The sequence below is a fragment of the Phacochoerus africanus genome, chromosome 11, assembly GCF_016906955.1.
Source record: "Phacochoerus africanus isolate WHEZ1 chromosome 11, ROS_Pafr_v1, whole genome shotgun sequence".
Lineage (NCBI taxonomy): Eukaryota > Metazoa > Chordata > Mammalia > Artiodactyla > Suidae > Phacochoerus > Phacochoerus africanus.
In genome coordinates, this window is record NC_062554.1 from 98,824,193 (window position 1) to 98,836,252 (window position 12,060).

A 12,060-nucleotide genomic window follows, 5' to 3' on the forward strand; every position below is an offset into this window, starting at 1 on the left:
TGAAATGTGAGCAAAACCTATTACCATGTCTAAACTCTCTCAAAGCTACAGATCAAATATCAGTTTCCAGTACTAGAATTTATAATTATTATAAACAATCATTTATAGTCACTTTTTTTCCTCAGATAATCAAATCATTATGTGTCAAGGTTAAAAACATGGAAGTGTCACTTTATAATGTTAGATTAGAGGAGTAAGTAATATTCTACAGGGCCAAACTTAAAGTTATGTATTAATCTTTTAAGAATGCACACTTGAGGAGTTCTCCTTGTGGCTTAGTAGGCTAAGGACCCAGCGTTGTCTCTGTGAGGATGTAAGTTTGATCCCTGGCCTCAATCAGCGGATTAAGGATCCAGCATTGCCAGATTTCATTTGGACATTCTTTTCTCCTCTCATAGTTATGACTGTACCAAATCTGTGCAAAATATAAGATGTTCCTGTTAGTTCCTTTTGACTTTTACATAATATCAATTTAACATTTGACATTTGGAATGAAATCAAAATACTGCAAATGGCAATAGCTCAGTATATACAATCTTTTTCTTGATGACTAAGTAATAACATAAATGGTATTCTAAATTCTAAGCCAGTGGTATTATGTCTAAAAGTCTTTGTTGCTTGCAACTCATTGTTTCTTTCTTTGATTTAGATCGAGGTACTGTGCAGAAGGTGGTGGTTCTTCCTACTAACAGCTCTTCCAGTGGGGAGCTCATTCTTGAGGAGCTGGAAGTCTTTAAGGTTTGAACTAATTCTATTAATTAGTCTTGACATATGAATGATGAATGGAATTCTTTGAACTTACATACACTCACGTGGAAAAAATATTGGATAAAAGATCAAATAAATTAATATTATAAATTTTTGAGGGTAAGAAACACCAGATAAAATGAGAAATATAGAACAAATATTTTTCTGAAGTATTTTTTCATATTTCAAGTTATCTTTTTTTTTTTTGTCTTTTTAAGGGCCACACCCGCAGCATGTGGAGGTTCCCAGGTTAGGAGTCTAATCGGAGCTGTAGCCGCCAGCCTACACCACAGCCACAGTGACATCAGATCTGAGCCGAGTTTGCGACCCACACCACAGCTCATGGCAATGCTGGATCCCCAACCCACCAGGTGGGGCCAGGGATCGAACCCACAACCTCATGGTTCCTAGTCGGATTCGTTTCCACTGTGCCACGACGAGAACTCAAGTTATTTTAACATAATTTTTTGCTGTCATCACAACTTAAAGAATTTTGGTCATCGTTATTTTTAAAAAATGAATTCTCGTGGTCAAGGTCTAAAAGATTTACCATGAAAGGGCTTTTATCATTTGTTTCACAAGCCACAGAGACCAAATACCTCCACATTATTGATTGTTAGATAAACTTTCTCATATTTATTTAGCCAGGAACTTCAAGAAAAACTGCTTTGCTTTCTCTTGTTTTATTGCTTCAATTCAAATGTCACTCTAGTAAAATAAAACAAATATTGTCTCTTAAAACTTAAAACTTCATTGTCTGAACTTGAGATTGCATTGCATTATTCTCTTTGTCTTTGAATTTGGATAAAAAGAAAACAAAAACACAACAACAAAAAGGCACATAGAGGAAAATTCAGTCAAGATCCTACCACTCTGGGAAGAGTGACCATTTTTTATGTGTCTGTGAGCTTGGAGAGCAGGTACATGGTGTCCTGCAAACCCTTCTCTCCTTTAAGTCTAAGTCATTGTAGTTCAAGTGGCCCCTCTTACCTGCATTTGAAAAGATGGGTAAAACTCAGCTAAGGATTGCCAAGAAACTTTGGCATGGAATCAGTCCTACTACAAACTTCTATTTCTAACTAAACCGATTAAAAAACAATGGCTGTGGACACCACAAGACCAGAGTCATCCTATACTGGAGTAAAAGAGTCTGACTCTGGAGGAGACAGAGTCAGGTATACTGGAGCCCTTCACAGCCCCTGGGAGCAGACTATTGCTTGTCCACTAAATTGCTTTGCTTAGTTGAGTGGACTTAGAATGTGTTAACTTAATATGCATTCCCACAGTCATCAGAAGTATCAGATTTATAAAATATAAATGATCAAAATTCAGTGCTGTTAGATTATATTAATACATGTTAACTATGAAGAAATATTTAAAAAATCAAATACAGAATCTCAGGAATTCTGGCAGATTTCCCAACATTTTATTAGGTTTATGGTTTTTAATGCTAGAGTATCTTTGGTATAAGTTTCCTTGTGATTAGTACATTAAAATTATGCTCATAAAATATTAGCTATGTGCATTCAAATGCCTTTTCTATTCCTTGCTTTGTAAAGAAATTGATTATTTCACTGGACTAATCAAAATCATGTTATATATAATATGAATATATCATATATATAAATATATGATATAAATATATAATATAAAATATATAATTTTTTTCTCCTTCAGTTCTGTGGGACAACTTGGATAGCCAAATAATATAAAGTACATTTTTCAGTAGTTTTCTTGAAGAAAAAGGCTGTATGATAGCCGTGCATTTTTTAATTCTGAAATATTTTTTGATAATCAGGAAATGTTAATTGTGTTTGACACAAACCCAAATACATTTCTATGAAAAGATTTTAAAAATGTACGTTATTTTGATCATGTGCGAACTACATACAGTCTGTTATATGAGTTATGCTGGTGTTATCATCCTAAAGAATAAGCTCCCAGTGGAAAAACAGAGTCAGTCAAAATGCATGTGAGGAGACATCAATCCAAGAGACTAAAAATTTTTGAGCTTTCTTCCGGATGGGTGTGCTAGTGACTGATATGGCTAAATTGAGAGACACAGTTACCAAATACAGTTACTATCTTCAGCATGGTGTTTGTGTCACATTTTTTGAAGTGAGGTAAAAATAATTGGGTGTGTATGATATACTGTGATGGGCACTTGAGAAAATAATACATTTAAATTGAAAAAGAAATTCCTTAGCTAAGTGTCACACTGATATACTGCAGAAAACTCAATGTAACTTTTAAAAACTAGGCACTTTGCTTTTATAGAGTGCATATCACATCCACTCTTTTAGTTCTTAGAGTATTTTCTGAAAATATGTCCAACTTCCTAAATTTAATTGAATTGGAGGTAGAACTACTAGTAGTTGCCTAGGTACATATTAGCTGCTGTAGTTGTTTTGTATGTGTGTGTATTTCTACACAGATGTCATGATTTGTTGTAATTTAGTGTTTAGAGATATCACCATTTTCTCTTTTAAATATTTGTTAGGAACACACAACTCCAGAAAGCAGAATAATTGTGGGTTTCATTGATTTTGAGAATGTGTTCCCACTTGAGTTATTCAACTAAAACTTCACAGGTCTTCATCAAGTTATCAGAGTCTAAATTTTAATCTTTAAAAGTAACTAATAATATTTAAGAAGTAAAGTTAAGAACAGAATGACTTTCAAAAAGAATGACTATTTCAGAAAATTTCTAGGTTCTTTCACTAATTCACACTTATCAAAAGAGGACCTGACCTAACAATATTGCTTTGTTTGCAGCAAAAAGAATTAAAGGGTATGGTTCAGGCTAATATTTCTTAACATAGTAACACTTGGCAGGTGAACAATAGTGTCTTTCGCAGAGTCCTGTGTTATGGAGGAATTAGATGGGGTACCATTCCACAGCCCAGGACCCAAGTACCCAGATCCAGTCCTGAGTTATTCATTATATTCAATATTCCAAAGTATAGTTTTTGCTAAAATTTCTCAAATTTTTGTTTTTTCTAATGACTTTGTTGATAGATGTGTTATAATTGCCACTTTTTTTAGTTTAAGCATATATTTGTGTAACAAATCTGTCCTTATTTCAAACAGAGTAAATTTATAGAAGGCTGTTGCCAGACTTTGAAAGTATATGTGCATAGAGAAAAAAAATGATGAGTTCTTGAATTTTAACAGAAAGAGTCTTTGAATATAAAATCCTTTTTAAGGATTATTTGAACAACTAACAATGTTTTTCTACATTTTTTAGAATCATGCTCCTATAACAACAATGAAAATTTCATCTAAAAAGGTAAAAACAACTCATTTTTACTTTCTTTGCATGTAAAAATTTTACTATTGTGAAAAAATATATTTTATAATTTCTGAAAAATTAATTTTAATATTAGAAAAATAGCACTATTCTTGGTATACCACACACTAATTTTAATATGGAATTTACTAGCTTTAGCGGAAGACAAAAAAGTTTATTTTTGTATATGAGTTCATCAGAGTAGAATATATACATATATACTTAAATATACACACAATAAGATAATAAAAAATTTTGTATATCCTGTAATCTCAAATGCTACAGTGTATGATGCCAACTAAAATAAAAATAATCTTTGTGAAGGAAGAATGTAGCATTAGCATTTGGGCTACTATAACATCACACACATTCTCAGGGACTTGGAATGAGTAATCAATCCCTTTTTGAGTTCCTGCTGTTGTCACAAGCTTGAAATGTGCAATGCATTCTTTCTATTCTGTGCTTATTTCTAGGTAGGTGCTGTTTTTTAGTGTTTATAAGTCATTTTAAAAATCTGTACATTTCAAATCTAAGCCATATCAGGGTTCAGGATTTGGGAAAAAATAGTTTACTATGATTATCAGAAATGTATGATCATCTAATCTGTACCTGAACATACAAATACACAATGATTATGAAGAGGAAAAGCCCAATTCCAATCTACATGTGCAAATCATGCACCACTCCAGACCCCAAATGTGTTATCTCTAAAACGAAAGTTCTAAGGGTCAGAACAGTACAGTCAAAAATGTAGTAGGCTTCAGAATGAGACTGACATGGATTTAAACCCAACCAGACCATATTATAAACAAATTAACTTCACCGATCTAAAGTTTCTGCCTCTGCAAGGTAATGCTTTCCTTACAGATGAGTTAACTTACATAAATTGCCTAAAATAATGTGGGTCTTTGGTAACCGCTGTTTATAAGAGCCTAATCCTTATTTTTCTTGGAATATGGAATAAAGGTTTTATGTGTTAGCACAACTGATGATATAATTTTAGTGTTCTTCACCATACTTATTCTCTTATACATGAAGAAGTGTTCCACAGTTGGCCTTCCACTGTTTTCACTTGACTAAATTTTTATGAGGAAAAATAAATAGGGTAAAGGAAGCTAAAGATCTCATCTGTAAAAATGTTTGCATGGTGCATAACAAACATTTTCCCAAGTAGCAAGAAGCCATTCGTCATTTTTCCTAATGTCCTGGGGAGCTAAACCCAAGTGAGAATTGCCTTTGAAGACAGCGGGTAATCTCTTTGTTTATAGTAGTTTAATGGAAAGAGAAAGAATCAGAGCAATATTCAAAATGGAGACAAAGCCACTTGTGTAACAGAGTAGTCCAATATACAATTATAGGTTTCAGCGCCTCACTCAACTTGGGAACTTGTAATTCACAAGCCATTCCATTAAATTGCAATGTTTAGCACACACATATGCAGGAAAAAGTATTAAATTTATTTCAACATCTTATATTATAAATGATTTTAAATATTTCATGAGATGAGTTGGATTCAGGGCAGGATAATTATTTGATTTGGGGTGAATTCATTTGCACAACTGCATATTGTGTTATTTTTTCAGTGTGAAAGAATTATAAATTGCCAGTGGAATTTTATATATATTTAAATATTGTGAAGTTAGTACATTCCATACTGCTCAAACTAAAAATTTTATTGTCCATTTTATTCTCCTTTATTCTCTAATTTCCTTGCAGTCCACATACCAGAAAATAGATTAATAAAATAGATAATTTCTAGAGTGAAATTACCTGTATCCTTTCCTCAAATAAACAAGTCTCCTTGAGGAGTTCCTTGGTGGCCTAGAGGTTAAGGATTTGGTATTGTCACTGCTTTGGCTTGGGTTTGATCCTTGGCCTGAGAACTTCTGTAAGCTGTGCACACAGTCAAAACAAAAAACACCCCCCCCCCGGATTTCTTTGAAATATTTTAATGATGGTTTCACTATATTGTTTTTAATATACTCAACATTTATTTCAAATATTTCTAGAAAAATTATTGTCAAAACATGCAATTGTTTTCTTACCATTTGAATGTCTCAATTAGGGATCAATAATTTTCAGCCTATTCCTGAAAAATTCATCGACCCAAATAAAATAATTAGACATAATAGAGTGAGATGTGATTCAAGTGATTAATTGGAATTGAAATGTATAAATTGATGGTTTGATAGTTTATAGTAGATACTGTTACTTAATATTTGTTGAGTACTTAGGTACCAGAAACTATTTGAAGCATTTTATGAGGAGTTAGCCCTAATATTTAGTTCTTACAGAAAAAAATCTGTGGATGAAGTGCTGTAATATCCAAATCTTACTAAATAGGAAGCTGAGATTCAGAAAAACTACCCAGCAAATTTGTGGTAGCTGGGATCTGAATATCAAGGGTCTGCCTCTAGAACCTGGTAAACCAATGGTGCCCCACTGATTTAATTTTAAATCTTTTTATAAGTTAAAGCGTGTGTTTGTGTGATTGTGTGTGTATGATGTGTGGACATGTACATGTATTCCAGTTCCAGCTTAAAAAATCTGTTTTGGAGTTCCCATCGTGGCGCAGTGGTGAACGAATCCGACTAGGAACCATGAGGTTGCGGGTTCGGTCCCTGCGCTTGCTCAGTGGGTTAACGAACCGGCGTTGCTGTGAGCTGTGGTGTAGGTTGCAGACGCAGCTCGAATCCCGTGTTGTTGTGGCTCTGGTGTAGGCCAGCGGCTACAGCTCTGGTTCGACCCCTAGCCTGGGAACCTCCATATGCCGCAGGAGAGGCCCAAGAAATAGCAAAAAGACCAAAAAAAAAAAAAAAAATCTGTTTTAAATTGAATTAAATAATATCAGTCCTTTGTAAAATGAGGAGTGTGAATTAGAAACTTATTCCTTCAACCCCTGAGAACCATTTTATGCACAGCTAAAAGAATTGGAGAAGTATTATAGTAAGCTCTTGACACCATACACATGAAGGGGGTGAAATCTTTATTTTTGACTTAGGCTGCTGAAGATCTCTGAAATCATACAGAAAGTTTAAAACATTTTTAAATATAAATACAGTCTTCTAAATAATTGAAAAATTGCTCTAATGAATAATATGTCATTTTCAAAGACATGAAAAAAATGAAACTTTAACACTATTTTTTCTAAACTTAAAAATGCCCTTTATTTTAGCCTTGACTTTTTCAAATTTACAAGGTGATGGGTTGCCAGACTTGAAGAATAAGAAAGCTCCATTGTGCTTTGCCAGGAGACAGCAGTCAAAGAAAAAAGCAAACATCATAATTTAAATCTGTAATACATTAGCTCAAATCTGAGAGAACAATGAATCCCAATGTCTAAAAACACATAACCATTCTACATGGTGCTCTGAGCTTTTCTTTTTTAAACAGGAAAGTGGTAATGTTATAGGCATATTAAGGTAGAAAAACTTTATTTATTTTGGCTTTATACCTTCTGTACTTTGCTTCTCATTTTTGGTCTATTTCAAAATGAATCCAAGAATTTGTGGGCATATATTGTAGTGTGTTTTCTGTTGAAAGTCTTCTTTTAACTTCCACATGTGAAATAAATCATCATCATTCTTCTAATAGCAACAGTTGTATGTGAGCTCCAATGAAGGACTTTCCCAAGTGTCTCTGCATCGCTGCCACATCTATGGTACAGCCTGTGCTGACTGCTGCCTGGCAAGAGACCCTTATTGCGCCTGGGATGGCCATTCTTGCTCTAGGTTCTACCCAACTGGGAAGCGGTAAGTACTGAATATTCAGCTAAAAATCAAAATTTTGATAACATCAGACAATTGAGCAGTACTCCACATCATTAGAATTATTTCTCTTGCAGTATTCTTTAAAAATGGCACTAAAAGTAGTAGTTAAGTTTAGCAGCATATATAGTCTTTGAATAAAGAAAATGGACATGATATTCTCACAGATATATTGGAATGTAGTACTTTGGAAAAAACTCCTTTCTCCTTTTAAAGCTCTTCTGCAACACAATCCCCTACCTGTAATGCCTCAAATATTTTAAGCAATATTTAACTTTTTTCATATTACCTAATTTTTATCTTGTTTTATCTGCTTCAGGATATCCTTAAATCTTACTTTGCTTGCATTTCCCTGTGCTGCTCTATTTCCCCTACAGTCAAATGCTTGTCCTAGTTTAGGCAACAGGAACATTGCTCCAGAAAGGGTATTCTGAATGCTTCCAAAATCTTGATGACTATGCCTTACTCCTTAGAATGGTGACTGTGTGACTGCCGGTTGGATAAGAGAGTAAGGCAGTCTAAGGCACCATGCCTTTTATACAAGCAAAGACAGGTAGGAAACTCTGAACTAACTTGTACCAAGTTGGAAGGAATCACCAACAGTGAAATTATAGAGCAAAGAATACACAGAATTTAGGGTCAGCCAAGATCAAAGCTATTTTTGGTCAAAGTTTGATATGGGTCATGATGGGTGATAGGGCCAAAATCTATAAAACATGGGTTCATCAGGAGAGAATAAATAAGACCAACCCTGAGCACCAATGATCTTTCAAGTAAAATTACTGGGGTGAGGGTGCTTTATAGCTCCTTTATCTTCTATTATAGATATAGGCCTCAATGGACTTGACAGATTAAAACAGCCCTAGCACTTCTGCATATTAAGATGATTCTGATTCTTCTGAGATTCTTTTCTTTATTTCTTAAACAATTTGTGTCATGAGACAATTATTTGCCAGGTAATGTTGAAGAGCTCAGCATATAACTTGAAAGATAACAACAGAAAGAAAAAAATCTCTGCTTTCAGGGATAATAAATTCTAGAGGGGGGATACGGACAATAAACAAATAAAGAAACCCTCTAATATATTAAATAATGATAAGGCCTATCACTTTTAAAAGTGCAGAGAAGGGAAATAGGGGATGGGGAAGTAGGAGATTGCACTGTTAACTGGGTGGCAAGGGGAGGCCTTACTGAAGATGTGATATTTGAATAGGGCTTGAATGTGGTGAAGAACAGTTTGGTGGCAGTCACGGAAGGGCTTTTATTCAGAGTGAAATGGAAACTGCTGACAGTTTTTGAGCACATGAGTGATATTATTTGACTTAAGGTTTAAGAGGATCATCTGGTTGGGTTTGGCTAGGATCGCAGCCCTGGGGTAGGAAAAGGTGGGAGGAGAGGAGATAGAAGACATTTAGGCTACTTACTAATGTTCCAGGTGACTGTAATGGTGGCTTACAAAGGTATGACAGAGGCAGAGGCCACAAAAAGTGGTCTGGATCTGGCTGGGGATCACAGAATCTGTTGACATGTTACATGTAGGAATGTTAGAGAAATAGAAGACTCCAAAATGAGCCAAGTTTTCAAAACTGAGCATTAGAAATATGTACATGTCATTTCCTGAAACAGTGAAGTCTGTGGAAGGAGCAGGTTTGTGGGGAGAAAGAAAATGTTAAGTTGATGATGCCTGAAGATATTCAAGTGGAGATGCTGAGTAGGCAGAAATATGAATCTGGAGTAGGGAGAAGAGCTAGATAATTTTAAAGTGTTCTCTATTAAAGGCATTGGTGTGAAAATAATTCTCTTTAAACCAGGAGCCTTTAGTCTATGTTCAAAGACCCGTGTTCCTCCATGGTTTTTTGTTGTTGTTGTTGTTGTTGTTTTGTGTTTTTGTTTTTTTTTTTTAATTTAGTCAGGAAGCCTATGGCTTCTTTGCATTTCTGCATAGAATTTCTGGACTTCATTAACCTGAGATCTTCTACCTGCACTGGGCTAGTGTTCAGAACCTGGGCACAAAATGTGAGAGAAGCAAATTCCAAATAATCTCAAATAAAAAATAATTTTTTTATTATCACTTCTGGTATTTTTGACCATATTTGTTTTGCACTCACAATTATGATTGCAGTGACATTTAAAAATTATTGCCATAACTGTTGGTAAGGCTATAATACTTTCTTGGTAAGCAGATCTACAAATTGGTATATCTAACACCTGGAATACAATCTTCAAACAGATTTAATGCTGAGGAAGAGTGAAGCACTACACTTTCTAAGAAAGGAAGTGATACGAGAACCAGAGTGAATCTTACCGTGGTCCTTTAGGCATATCAGCCTATTCTGTGACATGAAGAAATTGGAGATTAGCATTCATTCCCTGCATAACTTTCAGACTTTGGCTTTGACCAACAAGCATTTTTGTTTAACAAACAAGAAATATTTCTTTCTTTTTTTTTTTTTGACCACGCCTGGGGCATGCAGAAGTTCTTGGGCCACGGACTGAACCCTTGCCATAGCTGTGACTGGAGCCGCTGCAGTGACAATAACAGATCCTTAACGCACTGTGTCATAAGGGAACTCCTGTATGTGTACATCTTTAACAAAGATAGGAATTTTTTAAATTTTGTTTATAGTCATTTCTCATTTTAAAAATTTTTTTTTGTCTTTTGTCTTTTTTTTTTTAATGCCACACCCACGACATATGGGGGTTCCCAGGCTAGGGGTCTAATCAGAGCTGTTGCTGCTGGCCTACGCCAGAGCCACAGCAATGCCCAATCTGAGCCACATCCACAGCTCATGGCAACACCAGATCCTTAACCCACCGAGAGAGGCAAGGAATCGAACCTACAACCTTGTGGTTCCTACTCAGATTCATTTCCACTGCTCCACGATGGGAACTCCAAGAAATATTTCTCAAGTAAATTATACGTTATATGTAGACTGTCATTGCATATTTGAGATATTTTTTATAGTATTGAAATTCTGCTGAAATGACCTGATTCATGTGTTCTCATATTCTCTCACCTATTACCATCCAGTTAACCTTTATAAAATGTATGCTTAAACACAGATTCCACATTGTTATCCTAATGGCACAAATCATGATTTTAATCATACACTTGTAATAAAGAACTGAAACTTTCTTGAAATTGTTTAATATTGCAGTACCATGCCTGTTATTAAACCTTATATCATGGGGTTCTCTGCTAAAACTAATAAATAAACTCAATAAAGTTACAGGATACAAAATCAATATAAAAGATTTGTTATGTTTCTATACACTAATAACAAACTAGCAGAAAGAGAAATTAAGAAAACAATTGCATTTACAGTAGCATCAAAAATAGTTAAATTTGTAGGAATAAATTTAATCAAGGAGGTGAAAGAACTCTACCTTGAAATCTGTAAGACACTGATGAAAGAAATGGAAGACAACATAAAGAAATGCAAAGATGGAGTTTCCTGTCGTGGCTCAGTGGTTAATGAATCTGACTAGGAACGATGAGGTTGTGGGTTCGATCCCTGGCCTGCTGAGTGGGTTAAGGATCCCGTGTTGCTGTGAGCTGTGGTGTAGGTCGCAGATGCAGCTTGGATCACGCGTTGCTGTGGCTCTCGTGTAGGCCAGTGGCTACAGCTCCCATTAGACCCCTAGCCTGGGAACCTCCATATGCCATGGAAGTGACCCAAGAAATGGCAAAAAAAGACAAAAAAGAAAAAAAAAAAGCAAAGATATTCCGTGCTCAGGGATTAAAATAATTGATATTGTTAAAATGTCCATACTACCCAAAACAATATTACAGATTCAAAGTAATCCCTACCAAAATTCCAATGATGTTTTTCACAAAAGTAGAACAAACAATCCTAAAAGGTATATAGAACCACAAAAGACCCTGAATAGCCAAAGCAATCTTGAGAAAGAAGAAAAAAGCAGGAAGACTCACACTCCCTGACTTCAGACTATACTACAACATTATTGTAATCAAAGCAGTATGTACTAAGATAGAAATAGTCACATAGAAAAATGGAGCAGAATAGAGAGCCCAGAAATAGACCCAGGCATATATGGTCAGTTAATTTACAGCAAAGGAGATAAGAATATTCAATGTGAAAAGAACAGTCTCGTCAATAAATTCTGGGAAAAATCTAGATAGCTACATGCAAAGAATGAAATTAGACTTCTGTCTTACACCACACACAAAAATGTACTCAAAATGGATTAAGACTGGTACATAAGACCTGAAACCATAAAACTACTGAAAGAAAA

At 34.9% G+C, this 12,060-nt stretch overlaps 1 protein-coding gene across 1 annotated transcript in view; it reads left to right on the forward strand.

Annotated features, from left to right (window-relative positions):
* The window catches only part of SEMA3C (semaphorin 3C), an 86,973-nt gene that overhangs the window by 62,580 nt on the left and 12,333 nt on the right, over positions 1-12,060 (forward strand). Inside the window, exons 11-13 of the mRNA XM_047752569.1 lie at positions 650-738; positions 3,995-4,036; positions 7,631-7,788. Coding sequence (XP_047608525.1) covers positions 650-738; positions 3,995-4,036; positions 7,631-7,788 — 289 coding nt within the window. The remainder of the gene's footprint in view (positions 1-649; positions 739-3,994; positions 4,037-7,630; positions 7,789-12,060) is intronic.